The sequence below is a fragment of the Acartia tonsa genome, chromosome 5, assembly GCF_053477335.1.
Source record: "Acartia tonsa isolate MP-2025a chromosome 5, ASM5347733v1, whole genome shotgun sequence".
NCBI classification, from domain to species: domain Eukaryota; kingdom Metazoa; phylum Arthropoda; class Copepoda; order Calanoida; family Acartiidae; genus Acartia; species Acartia tonsa.
The window spans coordinates 46,549,623-46,569,502 of record NC_137264.1 but is presented as its reverse complement, the minus strand read 5'-3'; the positions used below and the strand labels follow the sequence as shown (position 1 = coordinate 46,569,502).

The window sequence follows — 19,880 nt, the reverse complement described above, 5'->3', positions numbered from 1 at the left end:
CGGAAAATTTATTCTTGTGGGTTTCTCTTAAAGATTAAATAACATAAAAAAAGTGTCAAAGCTTAATTAGATTATTAAAAGTTTAAAAATAACGTTTAAATGTTTAAGAAATGTAAGAAAAAAGATTGGTCTATAATTAATATCTCTAAAACCTAAAGCTCCTCATGCACTAATAAATTCCTATTATTATTAAATTCACATCAAAATTCGGTTTTCAGGTTCTTTTCGTTAAAAAACTGGTTGGGCATCTTCTCTTTAATTAACTTGTCACTTCATCTTAAAATGGGATCCCTTTTAAAATTTACTTAACCCAAACTAAAAAATAAACATCAAAAAATCACTAATAGCAGTTATTTATCGTAAGGTATTCTACACAGCTTTCCACTGATTATAAATTGAAATGTTTTAAGATTAAAACCAGTTTTGTGATTTTTATTATACCTGGAAAATTGTCTTGAATACGATGCTATACATGATTTTTCTGTATTGTTAAGAAACGGTTCTCATCCTCTGGATATTATTCGGGTTTCGAAGCCGTACTGGCTTTACATATGGCTTTACAAAAAGAATAAGGCCTCTCAAGAGTCCATTTTAAAAAGGAAATTTGAAAAGAATATAATAATGGGTTCATTTTAATCAATTCAATCATCTTATCTTTCTTTTCCAGGGAGGGAGGGGACATTGGGCTGTTTATTACACTAGTTCCCAAAGTTTTATAATAACGTTTTCGTATTCGTAGGCTCCACAACTTTGGGAACTATTAATGAATATGATTGGTTGGGTATATTTAGTTGAGTGTCTAACAACAAAATGTAATCTATACAGAAGGGGTAATTTTGTGTATCATTAATGGTGATATACATCCATGTATCGGGCATTGTCTTATCCCTTTAGATCCCTGTCTTTCTTTTCTTTTCTCTTCATTTTTATCATGAATGGTGTGTTTAATAAAGCTTCAGCTTCCTTACTCTTAATGTATTTTTATCATGCATGGTGTGTTTAATAAAGCTTTAGTTTCCTTACTCTTAGTGTATTTTTATCATGCATGGTGTGTTTAATAAAGCTTCAGTTTCCTTACTCTTAATGTAGTTCTGTGTGTTACAAAAGTCTATAAACACACAGGGATCTAAAGGGATAAGACAATGTCCAATAAATTGATGTTTACCCTCAATGATGATACACAAAATTACCCCTTCTGTACATTACAATTAGTGGTTGAAACGTTTGGACACTCATTTTAATAAACCAATACTCAATAAAAGTAACTAAACTTGTTAATCCAACAATAAAGAAAACGTTAAAATAAAACTTTAGGGACTAGTGTAATAAACAGCCCAATGTCCCCTTCCTCCCTGGATTGATTAAAAGATCTTTGTCTGGAAGTCCTAAATGTGCATGGTAATGAGCTTCGCCTGTTTATAGACAAAGGCATTCCTTTAACTCATTTGGTGATCATAACTTAAATAGGTTTAATATCTAACGTCTCTAGCTTGACGCAGTGATCTTAAATAGTCTTAAAACCTCGGTAATAAAACGTAATAAATTCGGTCTTTGATATTACAGCTAATTAATGTTTAAATATCTCATTAGAAGGTAATAAATTTTGATAACTTGTATGTTAAACTAAAGCTATATATACTATTAAATGTGTTTTTTTATATTTCTAATTTTGTGAATTATGGTTAAAGACTGCCTAGTTATTTTTGCAAAAATATGGGATCTATCTATCTATCACCAGCTTATTTATCTATCTATCTATTTTTTGCAATTTGCAGCTTATATAGAAAAGGTAATTTTGGGCTGATGTTCATTGGAAATAAAATAGTACTTTTGTACTGTATAACCAGGGAGGGAGGGAGGGGACATTGGACTGTAGATTACACTGGTACCCAAAGTTTTATAACCATATTATCTTCTTGTTTGTCCTAAAACTTTGGGCACTTTTATTGAATTTTAAAAGTTTGAGTGTCCAAACTTAACAACATTGAGTTAATCTACAATAGAAATGATTTTGTTTATCATCATTGGAGATGTAAAAAATCAATCATTGTCTTATCCCTAAAGATCCTTGGCTGTAACTTTGTACTGGCAAAACTTAATTCATTTTTTACAGAGAGATTGATACATGACTATCAGGGAGTAAGGGAGGGGACAATGGATCGAATATTCAATTTTTAAGGAGTCTCAGACTTTGGGGACTGGCTTGTGCACGAATACAGCAGATTCTTACTGATTTTGGGGACTTGCGCATCAATGCCCCGCTAACTAGCTGAGCTAGTTTTGAATATGCAGACAGAAAAGTTTGTTATTTATCGCTGGTTTTAACAAATACTTTTCCCCAAGAAAATGTCTTTTCATGTATAGAAACTCTACTGTGATATTTATGTATTAAATAATCTAAGAACCGCTTGAATTTAGGGGTAAGTTAAAAATATACCAGAAGGGTTGAGGTAGTTCTAAACAAGATTTTTCTAGTGATTAATTACAGAATGTTTACTACATTGTGATGTGTTGATAATTTAATTTTCAAGTAAATGATTTTTTTCTTAGAACTAATTTTGTTCTAAATTAGGTTACCATGATCCCTTTACATTTTTGGTAGAATTTTCTTGATAAATCTGGTTTTCATTGCTTTTCAGCGAACCCTCTTAAATTGAATTAATTGCCCATTGTCCCCTCCCTTACTCCCTGCATGACTATACTTTTCTAAAAAGTAAAAGGATGTCTGTCTGTGTGTAGCAAAGTATCTGGCTTATAGATAAATCGATATCCTTTACATGAAAGTTTACTATAGGTCAAGAGGAGGTTTTTACCTGTTTTCGAGTATTTAAAGCTCTATCTTAAAATTAATTAGTTTAAATAATTATGAGCCATTGAATAAATTCAGATAATTGTCATGCCCTTTATCGTATTTTGTTAGTTAAAAATTCCGTTTCCAATAAACCAACTTATGCAGGGAGAGGAGAGGGAGGGGACAATGGACTGTAAATAATACTGTTATCCAAAGTTTTAAAGACATGTTATCCAATTCGTTGTCTCACAGACTTAGGGTATTTTTTTCTAAATTTGATTGGCTAGTTTTAAAACTAGTAGTGTCCTAAAAATTTAACCAATAATTTTTATCTACAGAATTTTGATTGTCATCATTGGAGATTAATATTGATTTATCTTTGTCTTATCCCTTAAGATTCCTGAATAAATAGTTTATTTATGGCCCATTCAATACAAGTTCTAAGCCTAAAGTACAAGTACAAGTAGAAGTTAGTAAATTAAAATTTAGAAAAAAAACTAACAATAAACTACAATATTAATGGAAGAATAATTCTAAGTCTGATTCTCAATTTTATCAAAAGTCATAATAACACTTAAAAACACTTAAAATAAGGGAGCTACAGCCTCGCATAAGCTTCCAATTTTAAAATTTCAATCAAATTGCCATATTAGGTACATGTTTGGACATCCAGCTGAATTAAAAGTTATGGTCTTTCCTGTAAATTAGAGGTGGCTTAAAATTGATGTTTTTGTAGAGAAACTTTCGAAAGTGAAATTTGATAAATAAAGTCTTTTAATACACTTAGCCATCCCCCTTATTTAAGCATGGACGCACAGATCTAATTTAAAAAAAGGGTCATTTTTTCGTGTAATTCCGTAAAGTTGGAGTTAGGTTGTAGTCAAATGCTCTTATCAAGTCAAAGTGTTCTTAATTATAACCAAATGCATATATATTATGACATAATCAATAATTAAGAACAGTTTGACTTAATAAGAACATTTGACTACTACCCAACACTCAATTTTACAGGGAAAAGGAAATGATATTCTGACAAACAATCCCAGAGGAAAATTCCACAACCCCCTTTTCCTCCCCTTCTTACCCCCCCCCCCCCCTCTTCAATTACACGAAGAAAACAAATATAAATTTCCTTCTTACTTTAAAAGGTTTCGTAATTTTTGTAGAGTTGATTGTTAGAATAGCTACCCCTGAATTTTATGGAATTACGCTAAAAAATGACCATTTTTATGTCACTTTTACAACTTACAAAAAACTTTATTTACCTTATCAGTGATCAAGTGGACGTGGTCTTCGTTGAAAGCCTGAAATAAAAATTTTAAGATAATTTATCAGTTAATTAAAAGTCATTAAAAATTCGATAAAAAAGGTTTTATTTGTCTGAAGCTAAAGATTTTGATAACAGAATTATTTGCCCATTTCAGGGAAGATTCACAGAAAGTCCCAGGATGGTTTTAGTCTATTTCATTTTTAAAGATATATGTATTAGGATGGTTTACTGCCATTTTCTACCCATTACTTCCCCTTCGAATTCTAAGTGCATAGATGCTAGGGGCACAGATGCTAGTAAGAGTATATGACTTAGATTTAAAGATCACTTTGATTGCAAGATCTTTATTTTAAAGTTCATAAATTCTAAATTTTACATTAGGGCAAAAGCAGCTAGATGCTTGTAAATTTAGATCTCTGCAACCACTGCACTGTAAGACTGTAGTTCTATCAAAAGCTATGTTTTAATACTAGGCAGGTTTTAAGCTATTTAGAATTAGGGTGGGTGATTCATACTCCCAAGAGATTAGTGCCAGAGAACAATATTCCAACCCCCTTTGACAATGGCCAATCAATTAATGTGTGGTAATACGACAACCAGACGGACAGGCAGTTTACAGAGTTGCTACGCTGTGACTTATCATAACAAACCCACTGCACTAATCTTATTATATCACCATCTATCTCATGACCGATGTTGACCCCGCTATCTAGCGGTCAAACTGGCCTGCCTAAATGTGGGGAGGGACTCAAACATGCAGCTATCACGCGCCCCTCACGCGATTATACAACCGGGAGGCGCTGCCTCCCCTTTTACCACCGCTGCCCCCACAGCCTGTCTACCGCCGGGAGCTAAGCCCTAGCGTCCCATACCCCCTTCAAACCTAACCATTGTTATAATCTGTTGTATATATATAGTAAACATTGCTTGTAAATATTATTCAGTTAAATATATAATTTCTGTATGACTAAATCCTGCTAGTTTGTTTTGGTAGAATAATTCAAGGCTAGGCTCGTTGAACTCGAACTCGTTACCCTGTGGGCCGAGAACGCTCGGCTTACCATAACTTGGTGTCAGCGTGTTTCAATCGAGCCTTACAGAAACTAGCCTATTCTACCTCTGATTGGACCCTTTGGCAAGTAAGGGGACAATCAGCCGCCAACTGAGAAGCCAACTGACCCATGAGACGGCCTATTTAGGTCGAATTTCCATCATTTTGAACGCAATATGTGGGCCTCTGGCCTACGGCAAGCAGATTTAGCCTGCTAAAAGCGCCAGTTAAGACGCTTTTTCCGTACCGTGTAGGAGTAGCGCTAGGTGCGCAGCCACGGTAATCGGATAATTTAGCTCAGACGGCTACAGAACTGAGTCTAAATTGGCAAGTGTAGCTGGGACAAGCCCCAGGACACCCAGGCCAAACCTACGAGACAGACAGCTGGGTGCTGGTCTCCTTGAGAAGGCAATGTGTGGCTGCGAAGCTTCAGCACACAAGTAAGCCCTACCACTGCGACGGATAGCAGATTTTGAGCCACAGGCACGGCAGGACGGGACATTCCCTGCCGCTGCCTTCCAGGATTCGAACCCGAGGCGCTGTAGGACGGGCCATTCCCTGCCGCCATTTTCGGGATTCGAACCAGCGGCGCTGTAGGACGGGTCATTCCCTACCGCCGTCACCCCTCTGAACCTTGCAGGACGGACATTCCCTGCTGCCAGTGCTTCCAGAATCACACCTAGAGCTCCTAGTGATAACAACACATAAGTGTGTATAAATGTCAACCAAGTGATAAAAATAAATATAAAATTGTTGACCCAGTGATAATTAATAAGCTCTAGTGATTCGAAGCTACAGTCTAAGCCACCATGGTAAGCGATACCACCATAGCTGCGGTTCGGCCACCACCGAAGTTTCTGCCAACCCCAGCCGAACGGGAGGCCTCCTTGTCTCAAGGGCAGGACCTCCACTTCCCCTGCCATATCAGGGTGAGGTTTCCTACTCCTGACCCTGCCCAGCATGTACAGGTTGATGCCATGATCGATTCTGGCAACCGTGTACCAGGGTCTGCTGTAATTTCTGAACACCTCATGCACGCAATGGGCGTGCAACGCATGTTGATTCCGGACAACACCCAAATCCTGACTGCTAACGAGGAAGGCCAGCCCCTCCAGGTAATAGGAAAATTGAAAGAATTATATATGGCAGTCTCACACACCCTTATACTCCATCTTTACCACGTGACTGTGGTCCGGAACCTCTCACACCCTCTGAACCTAGGAGGGTATTTTCTCAAGGAGTTCGGAACTAGGCTCTGTTTCGACATGCAACCACCTTGCTTGTGGGTGCGTGGGGAGTTTATCCCACTCCGTGGCGTCCCAATTGACCGGGAGACAGCCGAGAGAGAGTTGAGTTATGAGGGGCCTCTGCCAGGCCCGCTGCCAGAGCAGCCGCGTGTGGTCGAGAAAGGCACGCACTGGGTGGATGCTGCACTCAACGCCCATAGGGGGGCCAACCTGCTAGCCATGGGGTTGCCCCCAGTGCCCAAGGTGCCGCGGGAGAACCTGCCAACAACGTTCCCTGAGATTGCCAGCCCTCCAGAACCAATCTTCTCCGCCGACACCTTTATCAACGGCCAGCCGTGTCCACCTGGCCCCCTCTACCTGGGACCCCCAGCCAGACAACCAGCCAAGCCCGAGTCCAGACCCGTCAAGTCGCGGTCTGATGCACCCGGAGCCACACTCAACTCCCAGGAATCAGCCTCTCCCGGCGCCGTGCCCGTCAAGTCGTGGCCGGCTGCCTCCGGAGCCATGCATGGCTCCACTGCCTCAGCCTCTCCTAGCGCCGAGCCCGTCAAGTCGCGGCCGGACGCCCACGGAGCCCAGGCTGGACCCAGCGCCTCGGCCTCTCCCAGCGCCGAGCCCGTCAAATCGTGGCCGGACGCCCTCGGAGCCACACCTGGCTCCGACACGTCAGCCCCTCCCGAGGCCGAGCCCGTCAAGTCGCGGCCGGTGGGTCCCGGAGCCGAAGCTGACCCCGCACCAGCCACGTATAGGTTAAGCGCTGTCACTCCAACTGATGGCCAGCCACCCCAACTGCGCACGGCCAAGCGGGTGGTCTTGCCTGGCCGCGGTGTCATGGCGGTCCCTGTTGAGCTAGTAGGCCACCGCACCAAGGATGCCATCCAACTAGCTGCCCCAGAACAGAGGTTTGGGGAGGATCTTGTCATCCCAGAAGGCCTGTATGCCCACAGGCCTGGATCCGCCACTGTGTTTCGAGTGCTGGTGGTGAATGAAGGGGAGACGCCCCTCCTGCTGGACGCTGGCCTCCCAGTGGCAGGGGAGCTGGTCAAGCCTGACATTTTAGAGGTTTCTGATAAGCCTCCCCCGAGTCTCCACTCGTTCCAAGAGCCTGCTGAGCCCCCAGACATGCAAGAGTTGTGGGAGGCCCTTGAGATGGAAGACAACGAGTTCCTGCGCAAGGACCCCTTGCTCAAAAAGGAGGTCTGGACCATGCTATCAGAATACAGGGACGTCTTCTCCAACTCTACCCCCGGCTGCACGGATGTAGTCGAGCTGCAGCTGCGCCTCAAGCCAGGGACCCAGCCGATCCGCCAGAGATTTAGGGATCTGAACCCGCAGCAGGAGGCTGAGCTGGAGAAACAATTGGACACCTGGCTACAGGAGGGAGTCATAGAGCCGTCAGACTCCGCCTGGAGCAGCCCCCTGGTGCCCATCAAGAAGAAGGACGGGAGCACCCGCTGGGCCGTCGACTACAGAGCCCTCAACAAGTGCCTGGAGCTGGATAGCTACCCTCTGCCCCGGATCCAGCAGTTGGTCGAACGAGCTGGAGGGCACCGCGTCTACAGTGCCCTAGACGCGGTGGCCGCATACTACACCATCCGTGTGTCTGAGGACAGCCGGCCCTGCACCGCCTTCACCACCCCCAGGGGCTTGTACCAATGGAAAAGGATGCCCTTTGGCCTAGCTACGGCGCCATCTGTCTATTCCAGATTTATTGCAGGGGTCCTAAACCCATTAGGCACAGCCAACCTCCAGTCATACCTTGACGACGTCCTGACCTTCCACCAGGATACCTGGGCCCACCTGGCTAGGCTCCGGGAGGTCTTGGAAGCCCACCGCCGGGGAGGAATCCGCCTCAAGCCAGCCAAGACCAAGCTGTTCCGAGCCAAGGTGGATTATCTGGGCCATACCCTCAGCCGTGAGGGGATAGCCATGCAGGAGGATTATATTGACCGTATCCTGGACTGGCCGGCCCCCAGCACCCCCAAAGATTTGCTGGCGCTTCTGGGGTTCTTTGGATACTACCGCCTGTTCATCCCAGAGTATGCAGACCTCACCTACGAGATGAATCGGCAGAAGACGGCCAAGACCCTAGCCTGGACACCTGAGATGGAAGCCCAGCTGCTGCAGCTCAAGGACAAGTTCCGTCAAGCCCCCATCCGAGCGCCGCCCAGGTTTGACTTGCCAGCGGTATTCCAGCTCACCACAGATTTCAGCAGCCGCGCCATCTCTGCCATTTTGAGTCAATGCCAGGACGGCAAGGAGAGGCTGATTGCCGCCGTGGGGCGCAAGACAACCGACCCCGAGACTCGCTACCCGTCCTGAAAGGGAGAGATGGCCGCCATTATGTATGGAATCCGGAAATTCCACGGCATCTTGTCCTACCGCAGCTTCCAGATCAACACTGATTCCTCAGCCTTGCTGCAGATGAAGTCGCTGAACACATCCACAGGGATGGTGGCCCGCTGGCAAGAGGAGCTAGCGGCCCTAGATTTTACTGTCTGCCACCGTCCTGGCACCCAGAACACCAACGCTGACGCCCTCAGCCGCCGAGAGGACGCCAACATGCCAACGGCCAGCGCCGAAGAATTAGCAGAGAAGGCTGAGTATATCCATAACCTTTGCCAGCTAGGGGAGCCCGCAGCCAGCCGGCCCCCTGCCGCCCGACTGGACCCAACTAGAGTACTAGAAGCCCAGACACAAGACCCTCTCCTGCTCCGTGTCCGCCAGTGGGTAGCTGATGGCAGAGCCCCAACCAAGGCTGAGCTGCGCGGCAAGGAACGAGACGAGCAGCAGTACGCCAGCCGCTTCCCAGCCCTGGGACTTGACGAGCATGGCTGCCTCACCACCACTGACCAGACCCTGACAGGGGAACGGACAAGATACCTGCTGCCTTCGGCCCTCCAGCAGGACGCGTTTTTTCTAGCCCATGGGACCCCCATGGCCGGGCACTTTGGGATGGACGCGACTATTGCCCGCGTTGCCATGCACTTCTGGTGGCCCAACCTGGCCCGTGACGTCCGCCTGATGGTTCAGACTTGTCCTGAATGTGTCCAGAAGGTTACCAAGGAAAGGTTGAAGCAAGGGATACATGTGCCCTCCCGCCAGGGGTATCCACAACAAGTCCTGTTCATCGACCTGGTGGGGCCACTACCAGAGACTCCAGCCGGGAACCGCTATATCCTCACCTGTCAAGACGGGTTCAGCCGGTTTGTCAGCCTCTACGCCATCCCCAACAAGCGCACCCTCACGGTGGCTGAAGCCCTGCTGCACCGCCACCTGGCCACGTTCGGATGCCCCCTGAAGATCCACTCCGACAATGGAATGGAGTTCACCGGCCAGGTATTCCAGGAACTGGCCTCCAGGCTTGAGATTGGCCTGACACATCCACCACCCTACAACCCGCAGTCCAACCGAGTGGAAAGGTTTCATCGGACGCTCAATACAGGCATGCGTCTGTTCTTAGACAGGGACGACAACAACTGGGAGCCCCACCTGCCTGCCATTGCCTTCGCCTACAACACCAAGGCCTGCAGATCTACCGGCGTGACCCCGTTCCTGGCCATCTTTGGGAGAGAGGCCAAGCTTCCGGTGGACATGGTGCTCCGGCTGCCAGAAACAGAATATGCCTCGGTTCCAGCCAACGTCCAAGCTCTCCTGCAACGTTACCATGCAGTGTATGATGCCATCCAGCAGAAGGAGGAGGGAGCCATCCGGAGGAGCGCGGCAGCCGACGAAGGCACGGCCAAGTATGAGGTTGGAGACTTGGTCTGGTACCTGGCCCCCCGCCTGGTGCCAGGGAAGGCAGCCAAGATCACCAAGAGATGGACTGGCCCCTGGAAGGTAGTGAGGAAAGCTACAGAAGTCCATTATGTCATCAAACCTGCCTCTCCAATCGCCAGGATCTCGGAAGTTACCGCGCATGTCGGCCGACTGCGCAAATACACTGGAGATGTGACTGCCCACCAGATTCCAGCAGACATTCAAGTCGACGTTGACGGCGACGAGGATGCCACCGAGCTGCCGGTTGGAGCGGCGGCGCCCGCAGTTAGCGACCCAGGACAGTTCCCAGTGCACCAGCCGGCCGCAGCCGCCCCACAGCCCAGCGGCCAGGATCGTGACCCAGTAGAAGAGGACCTGCAGGAGCAACCCAACGAACCACCGCCGCCGCCGCCAGCTCCAGAGCCACCCAGAGATGCCATCTGGAATCCTGATACAGACATGGAGCACCTGCCAGCCAGCAGCGAGCCTGTAGGAGGAGAAGCAGCTACTGCAATGGAAGAGGCCGCCCCAGAGGACGAAGCTGAAGCCATGTGCCCCCTGTTGATGACAGCCATCCCTATCCGGGTAGGAGCTAGGAGGCCAAGCAACCTGAATCAAGCAGGCGCCCCCATGGAATTTTATGCGCCCTCATCCATCGTCATTCCCCCCTTGGGAACCACCAGAGTTAGCCTAGGCCTCCGTGTCCAGCTACCCGCTGAGGCAGAGCTAGTCCTGCAGACGAGGCAAAATTTCCAGCGCCGGGGCTTAGCCGTCGCCAACCCCCGTCTAGAAGCCAACCAGGAGCTGACAATGCTGATATCCAACCACAGCCAGACCGAGCAACGAGTGTCCCGTGGAGCCTGTGTAGCCCGAGCTGTCCTCCATCGAGCTGTGCCCCAGGAAGAGCCTGTCCTGCGCAGACATAGGTTGTCGTATCCCCAGGTTCAAGGCCTGGTGGCTTGAGAGCCACGCAACCCTTGAAGGGGAGGTTGTGGTAATACGACAACCAGACGGACAGGCAGTTTACAGAGTTGCTACGCTGTGACTTATCATAACAAACCCACTGCACTAATCTTATTATATCACCATCTATCTCATGACCGATGTTGACCCCGCTATCTAGCGGTCAAACTGGCCTGCCTAAATGTGGGGAGGGACTCAAACATGCAGCTATCACGCGCCCCTCACGCGATTATACAACCGGGAGGCACTGCCTCCCCTTTTACCACCGCTGCCCCCACAGCCTGTCTACCGCCGGGAGCTAAGCCCTAGCGTCCCACACCCCCTTCAAACCTAACCATTGTTATAATCTGTTGTATATATATAGTAAACATTGCTTGTAAATATTATTCAGTTAAATATATAATTTCTGTATGACTAAATCCTGCTAGTTTGTTTTGGTAGAATAATTCAAGGCTAGGGCTCGTTGAACTCGAACTCGTTACCCTGTGGGCCGAGAACGCTCGGCTTACCATAAATGTACATCCCCAATGATGATACACAAAATTACCGCACCTGCAGATTAAAATTTTTGGTTGAAACGTTTAAACTCTCAACTTTATGAATCCACCCATCAAAAGTCATCAAAGTTGTTGAGCCAACGATTAAAAAAACATTATTATGAAACTTTTGGGACTAGTGTAATAAACAGCACATTGTCCCCCCTCTCTCTCTCTCTGATATGATATAGACCTACATATATTTATTATATCATGATAATCAATTTCACAAAATTGGGTTAAAGGACGCATTTTAATCATGGTATATCATTTACAGGTGGAAAAATTAGCAGTTTTTATGCCATTTACGATTTAGTTAGAAATCTTTCTCAATCCAATTTAAGATAAAAACTTCTACTTCATCATTAAGAAATATATTTCATGTAAAAATACTAATTATTAATCTCTTGTATAAGTGAATCAAGCAAAATTGTTTATATTTCCGACGCTATTGGCTTAAATTGAAAGAACCAGTTGAAATTGAAAGACACTTCGTCCCAGAACACAGTAATAGTGTCTGACTGATTATGACGTAACAAAAAAAATTAGCCAATGAGAGGCCACTATAAATTTACCATTGGTCAATAACGGCCTCTCATTGGCTAATTTTTTTTTTGTTACGTCATAATCAGTCAGACACTATTACTGTGTTCTTGGTCCCAACCCCGTGGACAGAAATACATATAGAGAGATGGGACAATGGGCTGTTTTTACACTAGTCCACAAAGTTTTATGATAACGCTTTCTTATTCGTTAGCTTGACAACTTAAGAAAACTTAGTGAATTTGATTGGTTACATTATGAAAAAGAAGTTTTCAAACGTTCCAACTGCTAATTTTAATCTACAGAAGTGGTAGTTCGCGTATCTTTATTAGGGCCACTGTCTTATCCCTTTAGATCCCTGGCATAAGGGTCTTTAATTTCACAACCTTTGCACAGCCATTCCTTTGATTTTAAAGTGCAGAGATTCAATTATGATAGAAAGTACTTTCATTTCTCACCTCACTTTCATTTTATACTCTCTGCTTGGGTATCTATCTATCAATATTTTTTTAATTAGGTCAATTTCAAGTATCTTTATCTAACTTTATATGGAAAACATTTTTTTAAAATTTTAATAACCTATTGGATTCAGCCTCGGCCTCGTGTAGTTAGGATGGGAAAATATGAAAAATTTTGTGGGGGGGAGGGGTTGAAGTTTTTTTAGGGTCATACCCAATAATAGATTGACAAACTACTTGATAAAAACTCTAAAAATTATTGTCAAAAATATTTTCTCAGATCTTACTTGATAAACATACATCCATTGTTACAATTCTAGTAGAGGGACAAAGTGACTCATAAATCAGCAATGTGACGTTATAAAAATGAGGGAGATGAGAGGAGAAGTGGGGAAAAAAAACCTTAAAAAATAGATGGATAATCACCCATTTTTATGACATCACATGGCTGATTTTTGAGTCACTTTGTCCCACTACACAAATCTATCTATTATTTTCTTCTATTTAAATTAAACCAGTTTATCAATCAAAATTACTAAATTTTTGTTGTTATCTATCTATTTATTTACTATCTATCTTTCTAACCTGAAGATATGTGTCTGATGGGCGATCCTCTTACATCCCATGCTGAATTTAGGTATCTATCTATATGTACATCTATGTATTTATCTATATATCTACTATCTATCTAACCTGAAGATAGGTGTCTGATGGGGTGATCCTCTTACATTTCATGCTGAATTTAGGTAACTATCTATATGTACATCTATATATTTATCTATCTATCTACTATCTATCTATCTAACCTGAAGATAGGTGTCTGATGGGGTGATCCTCTTACATCCCATGCTAAATTTTGGGATGAGCTTCTTGCAGAGGTCCTTGTTCTTTATTGCGTGGTAATAGTAGGATTTCACCTAGAACAAAGGTTAAAGTTTTAATTAAAAATTATAAAACTCTTTGAATCATGGAAAGAAAACGAAGCAGCGGTTTCGTCGTATTTTATTTTTCACAGTAACTTTTTATACTTTATTTTAGGTTAGGTAAATGTTTATGAATGCCCCGCAGGGTTAGAAAACATGCATGTAGGGTTAGAGCCCCCCGCAGGAGCTAGAAATAGGAAAAACGCTACTTGAAAATACGAAAAACCCGCTACTTTGCTTTCTTTCCATGATCCATCTCTTTTCCTTTTCCTTTATGATTAAAATCATTTTTAAAGAAAATTTGTATTTTTAACCCTATATTATAAAGTAACAATATTTTTCTTGTTTGAAGCTAAAGATATCGGAAATTGCTTGTCCGAAAGGATTGTCAAATTAGAGTAAAATTTATAAATTTCAAAGGGTGGTTTTAGGCCATTTTTCTGAGATCCCCCGCCATTCCTTAAAGGCTAGGAGCGAAGTAATTTGTTTAATAAAATATATTAAATCTTGGAGAGTTTTTGTCTAAAGATAAAATATATTTTGTTATATAATTTATATTTATGATTATATATGTTTTTTAATTTAATCTCTTAATTGCAGTTGTAGGGTGCAAATTATTTAGTTTAGGTCTAATACTTAAAATTATTTTTTTCATTTTATTATGAAAGCGGACAAAAAAGTTTTTCTAAATCCTTTAAATTAGATCTTGATTAACTAGGTTAAACATTTGGCAAATATCGTATAGACAACAACCCCTATGATTACATTACCTTAATCCAAACGCCCTGAAAGAGGAATAGTAAAGAAAAGTGGCTTTAAATTGAACAAGGCAATCTTATAACTTTTGATATCATTGTCATGCATCAATTTTTAACGTTTTAATCATCAGAGCGAAGCGACCTTATTAGTGTTTGTGTATGTCTGTTCATAAGTCTGTATGTTCTTCTGTCTGTCTGTACTTTTGTAATGCTTTAATGTGCCAATTTTTCTTAGTTTTTCCCTTCCAATCTCCTAACTTCCCTTTACCTGTGCCTCCTCTTTGTCTTTGTCTATCCCATCCTTATGATGACGGGTAATAAAAATCTGAAAATTGAAATGACGCAAATGACGCAAATTCTGACGCAAATTCTGAACGCAATTCTCACGTTTATCTAAAAATGCAACATATAATAATAGCTATTAAAACAATTTTCAAGCATAACTTTTATCTTATTAGGATAACAATTAAATAAGAAAAATATTTTTAACATATGAAATTCGTGATCAAACACCTAATTGAAAAAAATGCAAGATATAGCTTTTATTTTAAGAAAGACTAGGGGCAACGGACGCCCCCAAGAAACCTCTAGGTGTTCTTAAGGTGGGAGGGGGATAAGTCAACCGCCCTTCTACTTTTTTAACTGAGTTTTAATAAGAAATATTCAGAAAAAAATTTGGGGGTGTGATTTTAAATTGGGAGGGTAGAGATACGCTCTCCCAAAATAGTTAAAAACCTTCCCTGTACCTAAAAAAAAAGCTTAATTGCAAAGGAAAACCAAACAGATGTCATTTTTTAACAATTTTATAAAAAAAAACATTGGCGCACTTGTATAAACACCTTATCGCTATCAAGTTTTGTAATAGATAATCCAGAAAAATCCAGTTCAAAGGGGAATGCATAAAGAGATGGGGCCAATCGAACCGAAAATAGTTATGATGGACATCTTCCTTCATCCATCCTTATCCCTTCTTCCACCCTTCACTTATTATTTTCTTGTCATTCTCCCCATTTACTTCCCCTTTAAATCTCTTTATTTATCAAATTTAACTCACTCTTTCACATTATTTGGGTATAGTCCTTTTCTTCGGTAACCACGGGATTGAACCCACACGGGATTGAACCCAACGGGATTGAACCCACGGAATTGAACCCACACGGGATTGAACCCAACGGGATTGAACCCAACGGGATTGAACCCACACGGGATTGAACCCACACGGAATTGAACCCACACGGGATGAAACCCACACGGAATTGAACCCGCACAGAATTGTGTAAGCCTCCCCTCCCAAATTTGTATTTTATTTTTAAAATTTGGTGGGGGAGGCTCTCAACCCCCAAAAAATCAAGAAAAAAATAATTTGGGAGGGGAGTTTAAAAATTTGGAGGGGGAAACTTACACCCCCCACAAAAAAAAATTGGGTGCAGAGACTTAAACCCGCCAAAAAATTGAACAAAAAAAATGGAGGGGGAGACTTACAACCCCCAAAAAATTAAAAAAGAAAAAATAAATAATTTGGGGGAAGACTTACACCGCCCAAAAATTTAAGAAAAAAAAATTGGAAGGGGAGACGTAAACCCCCCAAAAAATTGAAGAAAAAAAATTGGGGGAAACCTACACCTTTGTGGGTTCAATCCTGTGCGGGTTCAATTCCGTGGGTTTAATCCCTTGTGGGTTCAATCTTGTGTGGGTTCAATCCCGTTGGGTTCAATCCCGTTGGGTTCAATCCCATAGGGTTCAATCCCGTTGGGTTCAATCCCGTTTGGGTTCAATCCCGATGGAACCCTTTTCTTCGTATTTTCACAGTAGCTTTTCTCCTATTTCTAGCCTCTGTGGGGAGCTCTAACCCTGCGGGGCCAATTGCCTTACCCTGAGGGGCAATCACCTAACCTAATGTAACCTAACCTAACCTAAAATAAGCTATCAAAAGCCATTTTGAAAATACGACAAATCGCCCCTGAAGGGGAGTTGCTACGAAAGTACTATACCCCATTGCTTTTGTACAATATTCTTCTTTTAAGTATCGGACTACAAGGCCTATAACTCCTATATTTTATCCCCGAGGGACACATGTTCGAATGCCTTCAGAACACACAAAGGTGTGTACTGGTGTGTGTTTGTGTGTGTATGTGTGTATTGAGAACCTGCATCTTGTTCTTACAAATTTTATAGAAACGCGCCTGACAAAACAGCAGGATTTTTTAACTTAAAGTTTATATCTATGTTTTAAACGATTTTATTCCAAGAAAAACTATTTAGCTTTAAAACCAATCAAAAACTACTTAAGAGTAAAAGAATCTGTGTCAGTCTGTTTGTCTTTTTGTCCTTATGTCTGTCTGTCCCAAAAGATCTTGCTAATAGCTAAATCGATATGGTTCTTCTTTACAGTGTAGCTTCCCATAAGTCCTAGGAAGGGTTTTAACTATTTTGGGGGAGGCTAACAATACCCTCCCATGAGAAATCGCCCCTAGAAAAATGAACCATCCTCCCCCCCCCCAAAAAAAAACGTGTTGTTCTTTTCAAGGAAGCTTTATAATTGTCTTGGGGTTGTTTTAGGATATTGTCTTAAGCTAACCTACCTCTCCTTTAGGCTAGGGGCGAAGCAACTTGTATGATAGTCTTTCAATAATTTTTCTTAGTTTTATCCTTATAATAAAGTAAGTATGTTTGTACCGAAGGATCTCGCTAACCGCTCAACCGATCGGGTTCTCCTTAACAGGGTAGCTTCTCATAGGTCACGGGAAGGTTTGTAACTATTTTCTTGGGGGGGTTGGGGGTGTCCCAAAAATGAAAAATCTCCCCCCCCCCAAAAAAAAAAATGAAAAATCCCCCCCCCAAAAAAAAGAATTTTTTTCTAACTAAAATTAAAAATGAGGAGGGGGCACCCCCCCCCCCAAAAAAAAAAAATTTTCGCCCCCCCCCCCAAATTTTTTTTACTTTTTCTTTTAAAATCTAGAAAAAGAAATTGACTTATTAAATTTAACTCTCTCCTTCTCAAATGCCCCTAGAGGCCTCTAGGGGGGCCTCTAGTCAGGAATAAGGTATAGCCAACAAACAATATAAATATAAAATAACATAGATATAAAGGTCGTCAATAATACTATGTGTTGCACCCCAGCGACAGCTGAAAATCACGTAAAGATTTCGAGATTTTTTGTTTTTGGTATAAGCTGTGTTTTATTATTCACGGGGGAGGGAGGAAATAAAGATGGAATATTGCTAATTTGGTTTATATTCGTGGCATTAAAGAAAGCCTAACCATGCAGTTTGTGTCTCCCGTGGGGCTAGCTCTTGTGATTGTCGGGTTGGCTCTTGTGATTGACTCCATTCAAATTGTTTTACGAATATATTAGCAACTTTCAAGGAGTAGTTACCAACAGGTGTTAAAATGGGACCTCACTGCGTTATAATAGAGATGTTTAAAAATGATATATACTGCAGCTATGATGAACAATATAAGGTCGATTACTGAATTTGTGGATTTGTCCAAAAACCAATATGAACTATTAAGTATTGTAGAGAATTTTTAAGTTCTACTAATCTTTAAATTATAAAAACCCTGAGTGAGAAAGGTATACAGATAGGAAACTGAATTAAACTTTTAAACCAAAATAAGTAGATCCATTATCAATCAATACTATGACATACTTTATTGAACCCATTATCTTCAGATGTTGCTTTTTGACCTTCTTAACAACAATTTTTTATGTGATTTAATCATCCTATTCATCTGATTTTTTTATACTGATTCCCAGGACAACAAAGTACAATGTCATAAGCAAAGCATCTCTATAATCATGTCTAAAAAATGTAAGTATGTCCTTAAACAGTATCCTGTTTTCAACCAGTTTTTTAAAAAAATTACAATTTAGTTTAGCTTAATGTTCTGCTTATTTAGTTCTGACCCTCTACAAGTGATAATGTTAGTTTGTTTTACCGTTTAAATTAATTAAACAACACTTTTCCTTAAAAATATAAATTATGTAATGTTACATATAAAAGTAGATAAAAAGAGGCTTTTTACCCAACTTAAATATTCTCTTTCAAGTTATTGCAGGGGAGAGATAGAAAAGTTTTTACCAGTTTAAAGTGCTTTCAAAGAATGATAAAAATGTGTCTGATGTTAAATTTGCGCATTTTATCACATGAAAATAAAATAAGAATAATATAGAATTTTTTATCATCCAAAATTTCAAGTTGGCTTTGCTGATTACATTTTGAAAAAAACAAGGATGACAACATCTACAAAAGCGAAGCTCTTAATTTAACCTATGAAACAAAATACTGTTCGTTGACATACTTACATTTTTAGGACTTGATTATAGATATGCTTCGCTTATAATACAGTACGATGTTGTGTTAGGAATCAATATTCCAAAAATAATAGAATAAGATAAAAATATCATTTTAAAAAGTGTTGCCAAAAAGTTAAAATTCAGCATATTTTTTTTGAACAAACGGACTTTTTGGTAAAGATTTTAGAGTTGCTACGCTTTCTAAATCATACCTAACTGTTACAAGAATCATCATGCAAAGTTTGTCGTCCATAGGACAATTCTAACACGCTTAGATTAAAAACAGACTCTACTTATAGAAAACCTTCGCTCTCAAATATATACTTCTGAAGCAACATTTTTAGTAGCGAAACTACTCTATAATTCGAAATGTCCGTCCGTCCGCCTGTCCGTCCGTCAGAGACAGAAAGGGGGAAACGTGATTTTCTCCTATTAAAGATAGAGAGCTTAAATTTTCAGGGATTAATAATGTTAACATTCTTAATATTTTCACCAAGTTTCATTAAGTTTCGTCAATTGGTTGGGTTGCTAGATCGAATCCTACATTTTAAAGTCATCATGATTTTTCAACTCCTATTCAAGATAGATTCAAAATTTTCAGTGATTGAATACTTTCATATTCTGCATACTTCTATCAAACTTTATTGAGATTTGCTTATTAGTTAAGGTGCTAGATCGATTCTTAGATTTTCACGTGATTAATCTTACAAGGTTTCGTGATTTTTTAGTTTATTGTTTTTTTTTTATGAAACTGCACTATAGTTCATTTTTTCCGGATATCCATCCATAATTTTTTAGGCTTCGCTTCTTATGGATGTTGTCATCCTTGTTTCACATATAAATACTATATATCTAAAATCTAAAAATTTGCTTGTATGTACTATTTACATTTCAATATTAATCTAAATTTGTCAACCATAAACAAGTGTAGCGACCCGTGAATTGAGAATATTCCATCAAGTTTCCCTTTAGGTTGAAAGGCAAGTATTTTTATTGCAAATTTTGATAAATTCTTTGATGGGGGCTCAACCTTCTGTACCGGAGCCAAAACTTTAAATGCATGAGTGTGTGTGTGTGTGTGAAATTTTAATCAAGGATTTGGTATCATTAATGGCAGATATTTTATGCTTTTATGAACAACAACACAGACGACATTCAGATAAACAAAGACGATATTCCTTATTTTTAAAAATCAAAATATTTAGTGATAGATTTTTGATCAATAATGGCGGATTTTTTGCTTTTATAAACAACATCACGGATGACATTCATACAAAGAAAGT

At 41.3% G+C, this 19,880-nt stretch overlaps 1 protein-coding gene across 6 annotated transcripts in view; it reads right to left on the bottom strand.

The window, feature by feature from the left end:
* The window catches only part of LOC145319653 (baeyer-Villiger monooxygenase-like), a 102,896-nt gene that overhangs the window by 33,711 nt on the left and 49,305 nt on the right, over positions 1-19,880 (bottom strand). For all 6 annotated transcript variants that reach the window (XM_080161927.1, XM_080161922.1, XM_080161924.1 and 3 more), the window contains 2 exons: positions 13,425-13,535; positions 4,057-4,095 (listed from right to left, as the gene is read on the bottom strand). In XM_080161927.1, the coding sequence (XP_080018053.1) occupies positions 4,057-4,095; positions 13,425-13,535 (150 nt within the window). The remainder of the gene's footprint in view (positions 1-4,056; positions 4,096-13,424; positions 13,536-19,880) is intronic.